The sequence below is a fragment of the Chamaea fasciata genome, unplaced genomic scaffold (genome assembly GCF_029207755.1).
Source record: "Chamaea fasciata isolate MVZ Bird 193981 ecotype frontalis unplaced genomic scaffold, bChaFas1.0.hap1 SCAF_2, whole genome shotgun sequence".
NCBI classification, from domain to species: Eukaryota; Metazoa; Chordata; class Aves; order Passeriformes; family Sylviidae; genus Chamaea; species Chamaea fasciata.
Genome location: NW_027094087.1, coordinates 33,677,036 through 33,699,175, shown reverse-complemented (window position 1 = coordinate 33,699,175; position 22,140 = coordinate 33,677,036). Strand labels below are relative to the sequence as shown.

At 37.5% G+C, this 22,140-nt stretch overlaps 1 protein-coding gene across 9 annotated transcripts in view; it reads right to left on the bottom strand.

Annotated features, from left to right (window-relative positions):
• DLG2 (discs large MAGUK scaffold protein 2) overlaps positions 1-22,140 on the bottom strand; it is a 993,549-nt gene that overhangs the window by 355,591 nt on the left and 615,818 nt on the right. For all 9 annotated transcript variants that reach the window (XM_066175626.1, XM_066175625.1, XM_066175627.1 and 6 more), the window contains one exon: positions 10,909-10,959. In XM_066175626.1, the coding sequence (XP_066031723.1) occupies positions 10,909-10,959 (51 nt within the window). The remainder of the gene's footprint in view (positions 1-10,908; positions 10,960-22,140) is intronic.

Sequence of the window (22,140 nt, the reverse complement as noted above, 5' to 3'; positions counted from 1 at the left end):
GCCTGCTCTTCTGTGCTGCAAGTTTCGCCATCATAAAATACAAGAGAAACACAAAGTAGATGATCATCCTTCTTACAGTTAAGAGAAATACTTTCACTTTAAAACACTATCCAACATTAGCAAAGATTAAAGTTACAAGCCCATAATTTATTTTAGTGGTCTGTTGGGGTTGGGGGAGAGGGAAGGAGTTGGTTGTTTTTTGGGTTTGTTTGGGTTTTTTCCTATACAGTATAATCTCTGTTAATGGCAATCTTTGCTACCAGGAGCTCTCTTCTCCTTTGCAGCTGAGGTACAGGAAATGTGGAGCAACATAAACGCCGCAAAATTTAAACGCACTCCAAATATAAATTATTCATAGAATTCATTCAGAATTCATATATCACATTAAGTTGCATAAGGTGACTTTCAAGCCATGCTTGAGTCTCACCAGCTAGGTCAAATTCTTAAGGTAAAGCAATATCTTGCAATATAAAACATGCATAAGCAGCATGCAATTGCTTTTCATCTACTTATTGCTTCACCTACCTGGAGTTACCTTATCCATTTGACATCTAGTTCCAGTTTTAAACACAGGGAAGAAAATGAGTTGAAACAGTCTATATCATACAATTTCCAAGAACTTTCACATGCTACAAAATGAGTCATTGCTCCTGAAAAACTACTTTTCAAAAAAGTATGTCAGATAAATTCTCAGCCCTCATGACAAGTAAAAGCTTTTCTTCCCTTCATAGAGCCAAAGATAAGCTGTAAGTGGTAGTTCTAAGTGAAAGACAAATGATCTTGCCACTGCTTCAAATACAAATGCATATGAACAGAAAATAATTGCAATGCTGCAGCCAAAGCACAACTTAAAATTCTTTATTGGGATAATGTGTCAAGGTGCACAGCAAGGATGGTTGTGGCATTCAGTCTGGGTAATCTAGCAATCTTCCCCCTTATTCCTCCACATCTTTGTAATGTCTTTCCCTACCAAAATGGCATACTGATTACTCAAGGTTGTGCAGACCTAATTTATGCATTACAACTGATTCTAAATTATAAAAAAAAAAAAATGAAAAGCAATTTTCTGCAATGAAAAACATTACTTTTCCTAAGAGACAAATCCAGTACATCAAAGATGCCTCTTTAAAGTCCTGCCTCGAAAATGACCATCTTTGTTGCAAGGTGATTATTATCATCTCCAGAATGAGTCATTTTCTACTGGTAAATTGAGGTTCATTTTCCCCATTTACTTAAATGTACATATTTTAAATCTACATGCTATTTGCCAATGACAGTTGCAAAACTAAGCGAAAACTGAGTCAAACCAATGCTTTGTAGCTGATATTTTTTCTTCTGCACTGCTTTGTCAGTCCTTCTGCAAAAAGATTCCTACATTCTTTCTTGGAAAAGACAGCATTTCAGATACACATATAGCTGATTTTTTAGTGTATGCATACCCTCCCACTAGTGCTACAGAAGCTTCTGTCCAGAACTGGAATGTTTATTTGGAAGTCACACTTGCAGCTCTGCTCATTAGTGACTAGTTCCGATAGACGTGGCCTACCACTGGGTGGGACACTTCAGGTTCCCTTGGGTGATTTGATTTCTCTTAGAAGGCTTTTTCACAGAATTTTAGAGTCATTAAAGTTGAAAAAGCCCTTCAAGATGGGCAAGTCCAACCTTTGACTGAATACCACCATTCCCACTGAACTCTACTTTAAAGTACCACACAAACATTTTCAGGGATGGTGACTCCACCATTTCCCTGGGCAGCTTGTTCCAAAATGCCAGCTTACGCCAGTTTGGAAAAGTCAAACTCTGTGAAGCATAAGGCCTATTTGTTTGCACTTCTGGAAAACTGGGACACAATTCAAGCACTGAGAACACCCTTAAATCTGGTTTAAGATCCAGCAAAATTATTTCTGGGCAAAATAAAGATGGAGGGGAGAAATCTGCCTTTCTCCATCAGACTGGAGGACCAGGATACAGCACCAAAGGCAGCCCTGTTTCATTGTACAAAGCTTCTTTTTCCCTTAGACCAAGATTATCTACTGCACATTTAAATATTCCTTTCAGAAACTGCAATACTCTGCAGATTTGACTTCACGTCAAGCAGCTTCACAAACTTCCCATATTAGACACTCACTTTCCAAACACAAGTGAGATAAAGCTTGGACTTCAGCTATAGATAACAAATAGACTGAAAGGCCACATCTTAAATAGGTTCATCTGAATTAAAAGCAATTTTCATGTAAAGCTGTAAATAGTACAAAAAAGCAGCAGAATTACTCCCTGAAAACAGTATGCTGAGAGTGAGTGAATTGGGAAAAGAGAGAAAAGCAATAAATGGGTGATATTACCTGAAAAATAAAATGTCAATATAATAATAATAACTTAACCAGCAGCAGCACACTGCCTTGAGGCAGCTATGATTTGCATGAAGTAACTTTTCAAATACTAGGTAACTCAAGGTCTCGGTGATCTTGGCACAGTTAAAGGGATAAAATTCAAATAGAGAAAAACAGGAATGATGCATTTTTCCCTATACTTACAAAGGTAGGTTTTGAACTCTTAAATAAATGATGATTAAATTTTCAGCTTTTCTTCAATTTTGATATGGAATATATGTATTTTTTTTCCCTGCAGTTGATTTATTTTTTTTCTGTCACTTTGAGAACACTTTTCTAGTATTGTGCTAGTGTCTTCTTTTTAGTGTCTGTATTTTCTACTGACGTGCTCCCCCTGAACAAACTCCCTGTGAGTTTTCAATGCAGAGAGTTTAAGTAACTTCAGGGTTGCAATTCAATATATTGGAGAATGAAATTTACTACTCTGGGAACAAAACAGCTCAATGTGTCAAGTGGCTCTTATTAAATTAAAAAAAATATATGGCAAGCAATCTCCAGTTTCTTTTGTCTGGCTGAGCATTCTTCAAAGCTTCAAATTATTTTGAAAACAAAATGTCATCATGAACTTTTGTAACCATATATTCAGTTATTTTAAGTTTCTTAACAAAAGGAGTCTCCTAATCTTCCCTGGACATGAGAACTCATTGAAAGAATCCCTCAGAAGAAATACCCCGAAATCAGTGAACACATAAACATTCAAAAATTACAAATACAAATGAATAAAAGCCCAATTAATTTACAGTAATATAATTATTCTTTGCCTTGGAAAGCTTGAGTCATCAGGTGTAAATTCAAGCTACGAACTTCTTTACTTTGAAATATGAAGCTAACACACTTGTATGGGTGGAGGCATCCTTCACTGCAAAGATGTCCTTGGAGGAATTTAAATGGCATTTCAGTGATACCTCCAAAGAAATACACCATTCTGATTTATGCAAGCTAGCATCCATGAAGTGTTTGCCAGACATTTAGATTTAGAAGGAGAAATCTAGGAAAATAATACGAAAGTAACAATTTCTTTGGTAGGCACCCAGAGGCAGCTAAATGTATAGTGTTATTTTAGCTTCTTTTTCTAAGTACAGCGTGGCAGGTTTTTTTCCCTCTCTTCACTTAAAGCCTTTTCCTCTGCTTTGTCTCCCCTCTCATGGCTTAGCAGATTTCCTGTAGTGCCTATTGGGATTCGAAATACTGCCACTACACAGCTGGGAAAGGAGGTACCCTCTGCACAGCTGTAGCAATGATGAAATATAGGGCAAATCTTCCTTATAAACAAAGGTTCAAGGAAAAGCCACTGGCTTTCTTAGCATTTTCCCCGGATAACTCAAATTCTTCTGCCAGCATGTATTCTGAAGCAGTCCAGATAACCCTATCTGGAGATAATACCAGTCCTCCTTGTCCTACCATTGTTTCCAGGATACTGTCAGCACTGCACCAACTCTACTTTGTCATCCTCCTTAGCCACATAACTGCTAACAGCAATAATAATAATAATAATAAATAAAAATAGTTTGTTCCCACCTCTAAGAGAGGTATAATCTCTGACAGCTGTTGCTTCACTTCTCTTAGTCTTCACTTTCAACAGCCTTCAGTAAGACAGTTATGTGGGCTTATTGATTTCCAGTCCCAGACACTAATGATGTGGAGGATGACAGCTAAGAACATCAGGCAGGAGCCTCTGTTTCTCAAAAGGCAAGGCCCACCCTCTCCCAGCTCTTCTGCTTTTCCATCCACACTCTGGACTGGCACGTTTTGTACCTCTACCACGCACTGCTGGAACAGGCCCCCACATGACATGTAGTACAGCTCTACAACCAGGAATAGTTTCAGCATAATGACTCTCTGACAGAATAAGAACAAAGTTTTTCAGTGATTAGTTATATTTTGGGTACCAAATTAGGGCTGCTCTGAGGTGAAAGAAAATACAAAAAAACCCCAAAAAAACCCAAACCCAGACTCTTCCAAAGAATCTTAATTTAGGTCATTGAACTAAAGCAACCAAATTCTGCAGTTGTTTTGGAAGATGTTGACCTGGTATTTCAGCGTCCCATTAGCAAGACTTCATGCCAGACCCCTTTAGTTTCTTTCACTGATCACTTCAGCACAGCCTCAGGTCAAGTTAAAATCTGGTAAGACAGGAGAGATGAAACGAGAACACAGACCCTGCTTAAGCCATTGCGTTCAGGGGCCAGAGCCTGCCCTTTCCAGTACTAACAAACCTCCCTGAGGGTGAACAACAGCCACTGACACAACTGACCACCAGTCTCAACTCTAAACTAAGATGCGATTGGAATTAGAATGCAGAACAAAATTTCCTGCACAGGGAATACACAGGCATTTTCAAGGATCTTTCTTAATTTCGTATTTCGCAGAACTTTGTTTTATACATACACAGAGAAATACACTGCAGGAGGTCTATATGGATACAGAAGAGATCCATATTTCAAACTGTTTGAACAACTATGAAAAAGATGCGATTTTCATTTTCTGTTGCTGATAACTCAATACCATAAATAAACACTTCTGCCTCTTCCTGTAGGCCCCTTCCAGGAAAAGGAATCCTGTGGACGAGCTTTCTAGCAATAAACACCTATAGGTCAGTATTCTAATATGAATCTGGTATAAACTAGTCAATAAGAAGGATTCTGTCTTTGAATTATAACTTATTTCAGACTGAGGCTGCAAGAGTAACTACCACCTAGGAAGTGAACAGGCAAAGTCTATCAAAGAAGAAATGTACTCAGGGCACAGAGAAAGCTTTCAACTGTAAAGAAATCATTTACAGTTCTGCAAAAATAAACACTCAGAGAGCAACTCTGAGTTTGGTGGAGCTTATCAGGTACCTGGGGGACACTCACTTTAAAAGATTTACTTTCTCTTGTTGGAAGATGCCAGACTACTCCACTGGGGCTGTTGATGGTTGGATATTGATTTTTGCACTCTGGACTCTCAAAAGGCATCTATGGCATACACTCTTAGACTTCGAAAATACCTTTTCCTAGTGGCTATTTCTTGACCACTCCTTTCCACTCTGTTATTTCTGAAACAATTAAAGAAGGACTTTCCTGGCACTGTGGTGTCCTACAGTCTCATCCTGAGATGTCAAAGCATATTGGTGCACGAACTGCTGACTAAGACCTTTAAAAAAGCCAGAAAGAAGATTCACTACTGACTAAAGGTGAAAACCTTTTTTCCCAGACATATGATCAAATGGGATCTTGATGGGTGATAAGGTGGACATATCCTGAGTGTATCCTGGACTGCATCCAAAGCAGCATGGCCAATAGATCAAGGGACGGGATTCTGCCCCTCTACTCTGCTCTGGTGAGACCCCACCCGGAGTACTGCATCCAGCTCTGGGACCCCAGCATAAGAAGGATATCGATCTCTTGGATGCAGAGGAGACCATAAAGGTGATCAGAGGGCTGGAGCACCTCTCCTGTAAAAACAGGCTAAGAAAGCTGGAGCTGTTCAGCCTGGGTAAGAGAAGGTTCCATGGAGATTGTAATGCAGCCTTTCTTTTATAAGAAAGATGTGGACAGACTTCTTTTTAACAGGGCCTGTGGATGTAGGACAAGCGTTTTAAGCTAAATGAAGGTATATTTAGCCTACATCTAAAGAAGCCATTTTTTTACAATGAGGGTTGTGAAATATTAGAGGAGGTTGTCCAGAAAAATTATGGATGCCTCATCCCTGGAAACATTCAAGACACTGTTAGACAGTGCTCTGAGCAACATGATCTAGAGGGGAAGTTGTCTCTGCTTGTTGCAGGGTACTTGAACTAGATGGCCTTTAAAGTTCCCTTCCAATCCAAACTGTCTCATAATTCTGTGATCTCTACAAAAACAAGATATATAGATGGGTATAAAAAATAAGACATCTAGTCAAATTAAAATACTTGTGTCATTCAATACAGTTTAATCTCATTGTTCTTCAGTGTTCAGTGGAATTCAGCTTTTCTTATTTTTGAAAACTTCTATACATTCACATAGGAAATTAGTGATGAAAAGAGAATTATTAATAACACAATAGTGATTATTTCTTAGGTTTCCAAGTATCAAAGTAATTAAGAGCTGAGGCCTGTAATAAATTCTTTCCTGAAATGTACCAGGATTTCTTTTTCCACTGCTTCCTCAGGATTTTTAAATTTTAGCCTTTAAGCCATAATTTCACACAATAGTCTGAGTTGGAAGGAACCCACAAGGATCACTGGTGTTACCACAATTCTTGGGTGAATGGCCCATACAGGGATAGAAAACACAACCACTGGTGTCGGTGTTTTTAGAACCATGTTCTAACCAGCTGAACTACTCTTAGGTCACTTATGACTAGTTTTAGCCTTTCTAGTTAAGATTTGAATAAGTCCTTAAATTTGGTGAAATTTAGAAACCCAGTCTTTTAGAGAATCATAATCTCCAAGTAGAAAAATTAAATATTGTCATGAGAGTGCCTGATGTCACTGAACTATCAAGTCAAAGGAAAGAAGAGACAGGGTAGATTTTTTAGTTTCTCCACTGAACAGAGCCTGTGGTTGCTACAGAATTAAATCAAGTTAACATGGCACACTCCAAGATAATAAATCATCATTAAGAATTTACTCTTTTGGAATATGATTCTATGAATATATTTAACCTGATTTTCTAAGGAAATAATCACAATATGTGAGTATTCATACCTGTCCCTCCCTCAGCCTTAGTGAGACAATAGGAAATTGCAAAGAAATCTGGAAAAGTGACGAGGAAACAAAACAACAAGTTCCTAAAAACTCTGTAAAACTGTATGGTTAGTTAAAAAACAGGGAAATTCTGAGTGGAACCTGAATTGTCATGATAGGCCAGAAAATTCACAGGAGTTTAAAAGAAGAAGAAATAGAGACCCTTCATACATGTCTCAGCCTTGGGAAAATTCTCAGACCAAGCTCAATCTGCTCAGACTGACTGACCAAGGTCAGTCAATCGCAGGATGCAACTGCACGGGGAACTAGATGTCTTTAATTCTAGTGTTGATAGAATTTAATTTAATTTTTCCAAACAGTCTATTCCACATATTTCATACACATACAAAATGAAAATACATACTGAACATGAAAAGAATCTATTGAAAACAGCTCTACTAATCATAAAGGTCCTCTTTTTGTCCAACACCTAAAAAGCAGGCAAGGTTAGATGAGCAAAAAGGTTCTGAGAACTCAGATGTTGAACTCAGCATGAATCCAATATGAATCCTTGAGTGACCCACTGTCTTTCTTAACTTTTCTTCAGGGTAAGCATTTATACTGCCTGATAGTCCAACCTCCATTAAAATCCTCTCTTCATAATCTGTCTCCATGCACAGCACCTGTACCAAGGAGTCAATCAATTAAAATTTTCCTCCAGCTTAGGAAATTTGGTTAGGGTTTGTACCAGAGACTATCTAATTATCTCTTACACTGACTACTGATTTACAAATGCAAATCAGTTTATTTATAGAGCTACGTATGGTTGTTTCAAGTCCTTCAGTAATGGAAGACTAACATCACCACACGAATACAAACTATTTCATGTCGAGTTTCCTTTAAAAAATGTATTTAATATTCAAGCTAGAGCAAGGTAATATTTTATTTTTAAGAATTTTGTCGGAGTTTGCATTTGGGCATTGTATTTTTTTCATGAATCACAAAGTTTTAGTATACACCCCGATCTGCATTTTATGCTGGTAAGTTAGCAGAGAATCTCACAAATTCTCTGTGGTATGTCAAGGAATTTAAACTGTCTTCCTTTTTTTTTTTCCTCCCCACATAAGAGAATTTGTTTGATCTCTCTTAACTCTGTAACTGTTATTCAAGTGTGTTCTTATGAAAGCTCTAAATGATTTAACAGTGAGCTCAGAGATTGGTGAAAGTACCTGATAAGTGGCTGGCACAACTGAAGAGTAAAGAATAAGAACATCTACTGAAGAGAGGGCTGACAGGGGTGTACTTACAACTTCTTTAACTCCTGGAAGCAGCACTGATCACAGATTTAAGGTGGATCTGCCTCAAACTATTCATCTATGTCAAGTCTCACTGAAGCCTTTTAATCTTGAATGCCCAAGTACTTTTTAACCACAAAGTAGGGCACAACATTTTAAGTAGAAACAACTGAATAACATTATTTCAAAGAGAAAAAAAAACCTAAAAAAAGCTTTCTTCAAAAGCTCCAACAGTCAACTTCCTGGGCTACCAGCGTGGCCTTGGGCAGCTCAGGCATGTTCAGCAAGCCCTGCACTGTCCTTCCCACCAGACCATTAGCACAGTTTGCTCTTGGCATTTTTGGGACCCTGCAGATCTGCTCCCCAGCTCCTCCCTGGACACCTTCTGCCAACATGCACACAGTTGTCTTATTTTAGTCTTATTTTACCACAAGAGATGGGGACATCTCTTTACCCTGGGGCACGGTTCATACCAAAGCCAGTAACTCTCTTCAGGAACAGGTCCCACAAACCCATATCACCTATGGATGAAGGTGACCTCCTAATAAATAAATTAATAGTGTACATAGAGACTGGGAAGTGCTCTGAAGTAATCAGTCCCTTATCACCTTCCCTTTCATTTTATTTTCTTAAAAAGGCAAGTAAGAGTGCTTTTGCCATAATACACCTTCAAGCTTTTTTTTTTCTTTAAATTACACTGACCATTTCAAAATGTGTATAAATTTAATGAAGAAAATCTTTTCTGGTTTTGGGGATGCAGAATTCTGTGACTTTAATAACTGGAATAAAATGTAAAGTTTATTACCAGCTGTTTGATATGGGCAAACTACATTTTTCTCTCTTAACAGCAGCAATCTTAATATATTTTGCAGCTTTGCCATTAAATACAGAGATGATTTCCTGCTAATTTCTAAAAGGAGTTTTGTGGAAGAAAATGGGTAATCAACATGGAGAATGCCTTTTTTTCTGAAAACGCTTTTAGTCTGATATAAATGACAGCTATTTAAAGGCAAGCACTAGTGTTTTATATCTCACACAAAAAACAGCAGACACAGTACCCTGCCTTTGAGACAAAACACTGATACATGTGACAGAACATTTCAAGCAGCAGTAATCTGAAGCCACAGATCCAGCATCATCAAGAAAACAAGCGAAACATTGTCCATTAAGATCTGTATCTCTTTTTGCTATTGTTATTCAGCCTCTAACTGATATTACGCTGCACTATGAATAACCAATTATCCGCATCTGACAGGTACAGGGGATGCAAATCACATTCGTTCTGCAGTATGTACACTGATAACTTACACATCTGTTTAAAATAAAGTGCTTTTTAAAATATCACCCAGGAGGCATGTGTTCTGTTTTCTGTTCAGTGACCTTTGGAAACTCTAGTCCAATGAATAACTAGTGATGCGGGAGTAAGCTGGGAGACAGTAGATGAAAAGTGCCTATAACCTTACATGTTATCCGTTATGAAGACGGCTATGATCAAAAGATATATTGCACTTTCATAATTTGCCTGAGAGAGCAAATCAATGAGAACATAAACTTGCATTCCTTTAAGTTTAATGGTTATGGAATTCATTATCCTGGACAATTAAAAATATAACATGCAGAAAAAGTGCAGAGAATTATATAATGTAAGTATCTAATTTAATGGTAATTTGCTACCTTACAGGCATTTGTTCACACAGCATCGACCACATCTTGATAAATCTGGCCTTCCATTCAATCATTTTATGTAGAAAGAAGCTGAACTGTGCTTGAAGACAGAAAAACTTCGTATTTCCAAGATGTTGGCAGAACACCAAAGGAATTCGGCAATAATATTCTTGCATCCATTAGAAACCTTTGTGAGCATTATGACATATTACAAAGCTTAGACTTTCTTTCTCACACCCTATATGGCCCCTATGGCCTAGATCTGTGTCAGACAAAGTCAGCATCGTAAGACAACAGCTACATAACCAAAGGTAAGGAAAAAACCACCAAATCCAGGGAGACATGGTGCAGCACATATCACTTTGGTTTTGGTGCTACATTACCAACAAAGCCTTCACTGCAAGCCCTGATTACAGCTCAGGTAATTCAGCCTTTGAGTAAGCATGTCTTTTATGCATAGATATGGTCTATAGCTTTTATGCATCACTTGGAACATTAAAAACCCTTTCAAAATTTTTCCTTTATACTATAACATTACACATTCTCTGTCATGCACATATGCCAGAAAACCAAAGATTTTTGAAGAGAAAACATTCCACAATTCTAGTTGACAAGCTAAAAAGGGAGTTACCAAGTCATTGAGGCTCTTCACAATAACCAAAACCCAAATGAGCACTGACAGAATTATAGGGAAGAATTTTGAATGCAAGTAGCTAAACCTGAAACTTCTTAATAGCATAGAAGACTTACTTGTTGTATTGCTCACATTTTTATAGTTTAGAATAAAGAGTGTATACCTTTTTTAAAAATATAAACGATCTTATTCTTAACGACTTTTAATTTCATAACTGCATTATTTTTATTACAGATTATATGTTTCCTATAAGAGAGAATAAATTATACTTACCCTCTCCAAAGTAATTTCTTCAAATTCATATTCAATTTCTGTTCCATTGACCTAAAGGACATAAAAAGAGATAATTCCTTAAATCCACATGGAAAGTAACTTCATAGGCATACTGTACAGCTGTTCCTGTATTTTCAGTTTACTGAAGCACATTTTTCAACACATAGCTGAGGAGTTCTAAAGTAAAAAATACTTAACTCTTCTTTGTTCTGGGGGTGCATAATCAAGTCTATAAACTGAAAACAGTAAAAGTTCAGTATGTAATGGTTATATAAATCACCAACATAATAAGACAGATATTTGATAGACCGTGTTTGTTGACTTTGTGCCAATGTTTAAATAGTTTCCAAGGTAAAGTTTCAAGTCAAAATAGAAGACCTGCTTCTAATATTTTCATAATGAAAGAAAAATTATTTATGCATTGTCTTGCAAGCTACAATTTACATTGCAATACGAAGGCAGACAGGAAATTCACAGTACTTATGTAAAAATCACTCACTGATACATACACTGAAATACATCTTGTTTAATATATTAACCTAGGGCAAGAATACGACAGAGGACCTTTGCAAGAGACAGCTGAATGGCAAAAAGGCACAGAATGTTAATGTAATTCCTATGCTGAGTCCCAGTGTCAAAATAAATTAAGCTACAAAGTGTAGAGCACCAAAATGGACTGTGCTGGACAATAAATCTATCAGCTGAAGAGATGCCACTGATTTAAGAAGTATTCCAAAACCTTGCTCCAGTCTGACATGGATTTTTTTTTTTTCCTCCAGGCAACTCACTTAACATACCTTTCTTCCTTTTCTCATTTCTTAAATGAGCCTAGTGGAGCATCTGAGAAAGCTACAAAGGCTCACTATATTCCAAGTAAACTGCAGAGCAATGAAAATATATCTATCATTAAAATCTCAGAAGAATTTGAAAGCATCCCTTCAATACAACTAGTCAGCAATTTTTTGACTCGGCCAAAAAGTATTGATTAATTAAAAAAAAAAAAAGAAGGAAAATATATTAATCATGCTATTTTAGTTTTTGTAATGATGGGATATGCTCTGGAAAATAGCTTTGCTTTAGTGTTTTACTTAATTTATACTTAATGAAAAAAAAATTTTTCAAGACCTAAACTGAAGGAAAGCATTGGGATTGACTTAATCCTGGAGGAACAAATTTGTTATTTCTCAAAACAAGAACATTTATCACGCCTCCCCACTCCCAACTGCTAATTTTCTGTATTAGATTCCTAACTGCAATCATAAAACACTGTACATAAATCAATCTTTATCTAGTCAAGCACCTTTCAAATGTAATTAGGTATTTCTCTTGTGAGTATTTTAACAAGGTACATGTATCTGCCAAACAAAAGCTTCCTCTAAAATCCACCAACTATTTAATTTGTTTACAATTCAAGATCTGATAAACCGTGAAATCAGTAATAGAAATTTTAATCGAAATCACTAACCTGTGTTGAAGGGGAAAGAGACAGAAAAGTCCAAACAAACAACTCATGCTTAACAACTGCATGAAAACACGGCATCAATGAATATACTATTAAATACGTGCATAATATTTGGGGGTTTTAGTTTATTACGACTGCGTAATCACATCACATTACACTAACACCAGAGATGAACAAAAAAATTTTACTACAGGATGTCTTCCTGTCCTATGTTATCGCTTTAATGCTTTCTGCATAGACTCTTTTATTAATATAGGCAACTTAGTAGGTATGAAGATCTTTATAGCTATTCCATTTTTTGTCCTTTCTTGTCTAACGATAATGAAATCAAAGCTATCTATATGACTCTGTTTTCATGAACTTCTCTTTCATCTTAGGTTGGTGGATAGCTCTGATCTATGTCTTCAATTCCTCAGTCTTGCTCTATAAAGCTGTCTTTGCTTCACTGCTTATAATCGCTTTTCCTTTGCATTAAAAACTCATTAGTGCAGCAAAATGGGAAAAAGAGGGATATGAGGAGTGAGCAACCTCTTGGAAAGATGAAAGGAGAAAAAACAAGCTGAATACTCAATTTGTATTTGCACACAAACAATATCTTGCTTATGACCATCTGAGGGGTTTCTATTATCATCCACAGTGGTGATTCGGAAAACACCTTCAATTCAAATTGAAATTAATTGCGGCAGAGATCCATTATCATGTTCCATGACAGCAGGGGTGATATGAAATTAAAAGCTGATCTTGATCCAGCTCCTTTTGTTATTTAAACATACATGTCTGACTATGCCGGTCACTGCCCTGTTTGTATTCCTTTACGAAATAACCACTGCAGTTATTTCATAAAGAATCTAATAAGATACTGTACCCACCTGAGGCAGGTGGAATGATGCTTTATGCAGTACCACTCATTGCTAGCAGCATCTCACTCCATATTTAGACTCTCTGGCTGCACCTACACTGCTAAATTATAGTCAGTTTTCAGCCAAGTCTCAGTGCTTAGGGCTGTTTCTGTCTGGAGCCTGCTGGAAGCAAATAGCCAAGGAGTGAGCCAACAGTTAAGCAGGAAGAGAATCATGGCTCCAGCACTGGAACTGGGTTGCCAGTGCTCTCATTCAGCAGCATATGGACATACCCTCTGTTTCTGTACATTTTAACTTGACAGTGTCTGGCCTGTCAAAGCACCTAAACAAGCTGCCTGGACCTGCAACTTCCATTTCTTGCAAGGAGTGGCAACCTACTCTTATGTCTCTCTTTGCATGACTTTTCTAATCCGGCTTTTATATCAGACTGCAGCAAGAACAGAAAGCAAAATTCACTACAGCTTCCATAATTTTAGCTAATTATGAAAAATTACCAAATTTTTCATTCAGTTTTCTTTTCTCCACAATCAAAGAAATCATCAGCATTTACCAGCTGTTTGGGAAAAATTCTCTCTCAGCTTCCCAGAGTGCAAGCTTGTCATGACAGATATCTTTAATCTCATGTAAAATTTACATTTATAATGCTGAAATGTGAGGTAGTCATCTAACTCTATACTCAAGTGAATAAAAACAGGCATGTGAAGGTGTTAAATTATTTCAGTCTCCACTAGAAATCTCAGGTAGGTGAAGTGAATTGTGCCTGAAGGTTTCCTTTCACTATGTACAGAGTCTAGAAACGATGTGTGAAGTTAGGTGAGTATTTGCCTTAAATCTGTTTTCTTTGCATGTCTCCTGGCTATAGACTGGTAACAAATTTCTGCTTAAGGGCTGCTGTATGTCTTTCATAATTATGCACCACTGAAAGGCTGATCTGCGGTTTAGTAGCTTTTCCAACTGCTTTTTTGGGCTTGTCTGCACGTGTAACTGGCAGCACATGTCCAGTATGATATCCAGCACCTACTCCCACAAGTCCAGCCAGCCAGGATATCCACAAGGAACAACCCAATCTTTCCTCTTCTCCAAAGCCAAGAAACATTGCTCTTGTCTTTCTCTGATTTGGGATTCAGACACGCACTCTTCTGAGAAAGATGCACAACAGCACCTGTGACAGTAAGGGGCCACAGGACTGCAGCAGGAGTGGGTAAGGGGTATGCAAGATGAGGTCCATGGGAGGACACAACCAACTGCATCCCTTCTTCAGGGCACAGGCGCTGGAATCAACACCTGTCTCATCCAGGAACTTGTATTTCCGGCAGAAGAAAAAAGATACTATTGGCCAGGACAAAATATAAAAGTCCTGCATGGGAGCAGATCTGCACGAAATCTTTAGATAATTTAGAGGGCCTCTGCTGCATGGCCAACACACATTTTCAATGCAAGAAGGCTCTCAACCTCCTGACTTTACATATATTTACGATCCAGAGCGTGATGAACGCACAGCCCTTTTTCTAAAATAAGTTACCAAAATTTAATTAAGCCTGGATGTTTAAAAGAACCCCTTGCAAAGGCAAGGTAACCATTGTCTTTCATTTAGGGCTGCACTGGTATTCTAGAGAATCTCCAGAAGATGTGACAAGGAAATGTCTTTAAGAGAGATGTAATGTATGGTAACTACTTAGACTCCAGCATTCAAGGGAGATTTCCTGGCAAAGCTCTCATCGCTATAAGAGTTCACTTATTTTTCTAAAAAGAAAGCACTAAGCTTCAATGAAATTTACTTTCAGGAGAGTGAGAAATAAGCAACAGGTAAAGAGAGGTTTTTAATACACAACTTCGTGAAAAATCTGAAATAAAACCCAGCATACAGAATGCCAAAGTAAGGACCAAAAAAACTCAGATTTGTCTGTTCCTTTATGAGAAGGAACTTTCCAGGAAGTTTCTGTCCCTTATAACAGCTTAAGGGTGACATAAGCAGCTGAAGTCGTCCCTTACTGAAAATCAGCTCTACAGATTATGCTAGATTCTTAAAATCCATGAGACAAACATTCTGTTGGGTTTTTCATTTTCTGCCACATACCGTGCCACTTCATTAACACTTTTAAAGATTTTTTTTCTCATAATAACAATAGTAACTTGATGCTCTTTTATTTTACTTCTGCAATTATTTGATTTTATGAACTTGTTTACACTAGAAAAGTAAACATTGCATAATTCTTTCTTGCTATACTTCTACCCTACTACAACTGCATCCAATCAATAAGATATATTTCATCACGTGAATTTTAATGATAAAAACTGTATTATGATAGTGGCAACAACAGAATCAAAACATACAATTTATACAACTACAATATTTCAAAACCTTTAAACCTATCCTTTCTAATAAAAATTGCCATTAGAGATGTTTGTTATGCTATGTCTTATTTTCAAGAAAAGACTGTTTTGCCTAAAAATCAAATCTGTAGACTTTCATTACAAGCAAAACTCATTTTAATCATATTTAATTGGGTATTGTTTTTCAGACAACTTCAAGAAAGAAGGCTGCTTCTTCTACTTCTGTTATCATATGCATAAGAAGATAGCTACCCTGACATTGATTTTCATTCAACATGCAAAATTTATTCTTTTGGCTGTATGGTTTCCCCAATTGTCTCATCACCCAAACCTTAGCTGAATAAAAGATTGCCGAATTCTTGTTGTACAAGTAACCTCAGGATTTATTTTTCCTTTAGAAATTTCCAGATGACTGTATAATTAAGATGGTCATAGACTCAGAGAAACATAGAATGCTTTGTGTTGGAAGGAACCTTAAAGATATCCATTTTCAAACCCCCTGCCAGGGGAAGAGACATTTACTAGACCATGATATTTTTCATTTCAGAAACAGCAAGCCCGTTTGGGTATCTAACAAGTATTAAATAGCCTTTCACAATTTCTGTTGTGCCACTAAAGCTAAAGAGTGATCCTTATTTAGCCCTCTGACAACTCCAGATTTGGGTTTTTTCTTTACTAATTAAAAGCTGCTGATGTTGTTTTTATATTGCCTTCCAAAATCATTAGAAGTTTCCTTTCTTACTACATATAAACATACAGAAAATACTCTCCTGATTTCTCTGATTTCAAATGTGATGACTTTGCATTTTCAAGCTGTCCTAAAAAGGCTGCCAGAAAGTTTTTCATGCTAGCCTTTAGCTGAGTGAGTGCATTTTATGGACTATTTATGTGAGACATCCCACATCTATTTTTAATTATGGTGCATAACTAAGCCCATTTCCTTCTTTTTACCTATGCTTCCTTTAGGAAACAAGGAAAACACATTAAATTTTTGAATCAAAATTTACCATAACCTAAAACTTTCTTGTTGTAATACGACTGTTCTGGTGCGAAGAATGAAGAGTAAAAAAAACCATTGGGTTTTCAAAGAAATTTATACTTTATCAGGAATAGATCTTTGTGGATCCTTCCACATATGCCCAGGGGGCACTCCACCAACAGTCACTGTACACCCTTCAGGGAAGATATTACCCTCAACACAACTCTCTTGAAGCACAGGTCCAAGAAGTTAAATCCAGTTCTTGGCCAACACCTGCAAAGATCTGCACTCATGATTAACTTGTACCCTGCTCAAAGGTACAAATATTTGCTCATTCTTTTGTTTTTAGATGTCTTATACCCTTCAGGACCTAATTTTTATTCAGCCTCTTCTCCAATGATTGTCACGATACTCACCCTTTCCTCTTTCTGCCTCCCTCAGTGTTATCCCGGCTTTTCTTGTTTTCATTCCCTTGGAGAAAATACCAATCTAGCAAGTAACCATTGTCACTCTTCTCTGGTTGATTCCCAAATTGCAATTTTATTTTACTCTATCCCATTTCTCATATTTTGTCCTAACAGTCATGCTTTCTTGTCTATTGTAAATCATGATCCCCCAGCCATAATCACAACTTCTCCTGTCTCCAAATCAGCCTCCATTGCTTTCTGATTTTCATTCCTTTCAGGTTTTTTTCTTCCTTATTACCTCTCTATTTTTTTCTGTTTTCCTCTCACACACAGATACACACACACATACATATCAATTTCAACTTACTTTATCTAATCCCACTTCATCCAAAGTGTTATTCATGAGTAGTTTTCCACCTTCTCATCTTTTCCAACTAAACTTTAAACACAATCTTCTCCCATGACTCCTATTAAGCCGCTCATACACCTCATGTTCCTTAAGTCTTTTCACTAATGCTTCATCTGCTAGACCATAGTGTCAAGACCTAGCCAAAATAATGGATTCTTCTGTGGTCTCCCCTACTCACTGCTCTCACTCCTCATAATCCTTTTTGCTATTCAGCAACAATTTAGATTTACTTTATTTTAGCTGTTTTGTCACCATAGACCTGACACTTTCTACAGTATAAAAAAAAAATTGTTGATGCCCTTTCCCAAGGTGTTATTTAATGAGGTTTACAATGAGGCATCAATTTTTCTTTCACCTCTTTGTTTTGTCCATATTCTGATGGAAGCCTTATTTTAAGTGTAAGGACTTGATATAGCTAATGCAGACTCAACACAAACTTCCTAGTTTTATAAGCCTAATGCAGGAGCAGATAAAAGCAGAGATCACAATTTCAAGTGGGGTACACAGCAAATGGAAATGAAACTACATCTATGTGTGAATTCTGTTTAGGCTAGCACTTCCAGCTTGTACAAAATTAGTACCAACAAAAGAAGAGTGCACAGTTCAGCTTTGGTACTTACAACCTTCTCTCTTATGCTCAAATAAAATCACACACTATCATTTTATCTATCTAAAGGGTAGATATCCAAGTTAAGAAGTGATCTAGGTTTGGGGTTTTTTTACAGGTACTGGAGAGAGGAAACAATGGGTGTGATTTATGCCATGTGTCATAATCTTTAGATGGAATTGCTGTTTTAGAACCTGCCTGCCCACTGACTATATGGGGAAACTTTAGACTTCCAGGATTTGCATCCTGAAAAAATTATTTCTTAAAAAAATGGCAGGGTGCTTGGAACAAGGTTATCTTTAAGGTCCCTTCCAAACACTTCTAATTCTATGAAAATTCTTCTTTTTTTTTTTTTTTAATTTTTTATTTATTTATTTATTTATTTTTTAATTTTAAACTTAGAATGTATATCAGCGCAGAAATTTGAAACAGTACATTCCAGAGAACTGGATACAGCAATTTCTTCCCACAAAATCACATTTTTTCTTGAACAATTCAGGTAATTTACTACACAGCTTCAGAAGTTCACAATCACTTTGCCTCTTATTTTCGTCTGTGCTTCTGCCATTTGCTGAAATGGTAATATATGAGTTAACATAAACACTCAGTGTGTTAGGTTCTTCTGTCTCTGCTCTATTTCAGATTTAGAAGAAAATCCATCAAATCTTTCCAAAAATCTGAACAGGTCAGAGATTTCTAGAACTTATTTTTATGGTGTAATCTCTCATTCCATGCACAAGATACATAAAAATGGAAAACAGTGTTGCTTGATTGACCTTATTTCATCAACAAAGATTAAAAAGTACTTGTAAATTGGGACTTAAAAGGTAATTTTAATAATGTTTAATAATTCAATTTGCATAATTTGATTTTAAAGGTTGTTACTGTAAGAGTGTTTAAAAGGCAGAAATTATTACATGTGGGTTAAGTTTGATTCATTTAAGCATGAGTAATAAATGTTTCTCAGTTCTAGGAAAAAATCAGTAGCGTACTAACTGGCAAAGTTTTAGGCAAGGAGAGAATGGCACCAATTAACTTCATTTTTTGGTATCCATGACGTGTTTATACAGCCATTAGATAATGAAATATATGTAATAGGCATAATAGGTATACCGCATTTCCTCAATAAATAAATATACAACCAACATTATCTAATTTCTTACAATTTGCTCAATGGGAACATACTCTGACTCATATTTTTGTGCCTAAAATCGTCTACAAATACCTGTGTTTAGCTTTGAGAGAGAGTTTCACTGCTCTCTCACTCCACTGCCTATGGAAAAAATCACAATCAATGAATTCTTTTGGGTTCTTTTGTTCTTATGTGTTTACTCTAGCACAAGCACTGAAGGCTAAATTCTACTGTCAGTAGCACTGGTGCAATCCCACTGGTGTCACTGCGCTTGTACTCGTGCAACTGAAGTTGCAGTTATTCATCTGTGGATATACTTTCACCTGCAGGAGGGAGCAGCCCTGAAAACGTGAAGAAAGTGCCTGCACTAATAGTAAAGATAAGTAATAAGGAATATTCACACACATAAAGTACATGTACATTTATAAACCAATATAGATTCCACGGAACAAGCTTTTTATGCATTACCCATCTGCTTTACAAGTATTTTTACAGCAGCAGAAGGATTTGATATTTCTCTTAAAATCTTGGAAAGCTCTTCAGTGTATGTATGGGAAGGGAGCCACAGTCATCTGCACTCTACAACCAAAAACACAGCAGAACATCTCCCTCATACCCCATTAATTTTGCTGCAGAAAAAAAAAATATTTTGAATGGCTGAGACAAAAATCAGTGGTTTTCTGCTCCTGCTCCCAAGCTCAGGGAAAGAAAATTGATCTAACTGTTGTCCACAGGGATTAACACTGCAAACCCTGAGAAGAAGTGAATGCAGCCTGAATCATCATCACCAGTCCCAATCTAAACCTAGCCAATATTCAGCAAATTGTTCCAAGCATTTCTTAGTCTTTCTTGGTAGGAAAAACTAGTTTGCATCAGTTTGAGAGAATTTGAGTTTTTCACAAAGATTTTTTAACTTAAATCTAAGGAGAGAGGAAAAACATCATATTCATCCACCTTCAATCAATCTAATTTCTGACACAATAATCAAAACTTGAACTTGAAAATTACTCTGAAAGTAATTTCTATGCATTGCCTCAGTATTCTAAGAAAAAAAAATTTCAAGATTACCTATTAATGTGTAACAGCAGAGATGACAGAAGCTTTACGAAATAACTGAAGAAAACCAAAAGAAAGCTTGAGAAAAATGCTGACACATAATCCTCTTTAAAACAAGCACAAAAAGGTCTCAGTGCTTTAAGTAAGCAGTGATGAAAAGACCTATGGTAGAAGAAATACTCTAAGACTATTTTTACTACAGTAAAATGCACAACTGCAACATAGAAGTACTCTGAAAATGTTTGATGTCATGCAATGCTACTTTAAAATGTCAAGTACTTCATCATCTCTTTCCACAAGTAGAGCATACTTTACCAGTTATATGAAGTATCTTTATTACATTCTCCATAGGCTTCCTAACATAATGAAACCTGTAATTTCCACATCAAAGCTAAAGTATTTGGCAGCAGAGACGTGGAAATTTTTCTGGTTCTTATCTCAACAATAGGTAATGAAGTTAGTGGCCGTTGACTATCATAGCTAAATTTGTGTATAAATCTTCTCCTGGACATCAAATGCTCCAATATGCACAGGGCCACTAACTAGACATTTCACTTGCTGTTACTACACTGTACATACTCCAGCATGTCTGCTCCACAGAAAAGTTATTTTCAGGATTAAATTTATTTCTGCTTCGTGTTGGTTCATCACAGGAGCTATCAGCACATCAAAGGTGTGGACACACACACCCACAAGCAGAGAGGCACAAGGGCAGGTGGAGATACCCTGTCAGAGACCCTTCCTCTCCCAGGGAAGCCTCAGCCCCTGCCTCAGGGTGACACTCAGCACTGTGGGTCAGCTGGGGAGCACCTTGCAGGCTGGGGAGGCCATCACTGTCTGTGGGGCTGGGACACCTGCAGGATGCAGGGATCTTGGCATGGCAACAAGACTTAGGAGATTTTTAGGTGAGGAATAAAAGGTGTGGAAAAGGGAAAGATAGAAGCGGTTTAGAAGTAGAGCGGAAGAAGTACAAGAAGGCAGAGAGGTACGTGGATAAAGGGGGCAAGTCACACGTAGACAAGGCTGGTCAGTTCATTTTCCTGTCCGAGCTCTGTGCCTGCTAAACATCTTCTGTTATGTCTTCTATTAAGCTCCATTTTCACCTGTTTCTTGGGTAAAGGGTTTTGTGTTCTCTCTGTGTGTAGTGGTCTGTGGTACCAGCAGCTGGAGTGCATGAGGGTGCCTACAAGCAGTGGGTGATTGCCAGCAAACACCAAGCTGGGGAGTAGGTGAAGCAGACAGAAAACTGGGGAGTGTTTTTGTAACTGGAAGTAAGACAAGGGAAGAAGTTGGCTACTGAAAAGGCAAGGGATCCAAGGCAACTGCTTAAGAGACTTTAGGATCCAGGGTTTGACTGGGACCCATTTTGGTGTGTGTGTGTTTTACTGTGCAGGAGTCAGGGCAAGGATCCAGGGCCAGCTACTGGGTGGACCGTGAGTCTCAGCTCAGTTATAGGAGGAATCAGAGTCCCACAGGGAGTGTGTGTATCTTGGTTTGTGCTAAGGAGTCTGTAACAGCAGCTGGACTGGGCGTGCAGTGACAAGTGCCAGCACCTGGAACAGCAAGGATCTGGAGACAGCACTCCTGAGCTGACCAAGTGTCCAAATCCAGCTCCAGGCAGTCTTCACACCACACACAAGAATATATGCATAACCACAGGGACACGAGGAGGACGCTTTTGTTTGTGTGGGCACTGACTGCTCTGCTGTTCTGCTCAGACCTGTGTCTACCTGAATGCCTTCTGGATGTCTGTGTGTGTACTGGGTATACAGGGCTGACCCTGCTACAGATGGCATGGAGTGCCAACAGCCTTCCTTCCATCAGGCTAGCAAATGTAGCAACCCCCTAACATCTTGCAATGATTCATGCATTCGTACTGAAAACAGCAGTTTTTTTGTTATATGGACTACAATTGGATGCGATGCTAAAGCAAGAAAAAAATTCTTTGCAGACTCACATTCATTTCCATCTATCTCCTATTTTCAC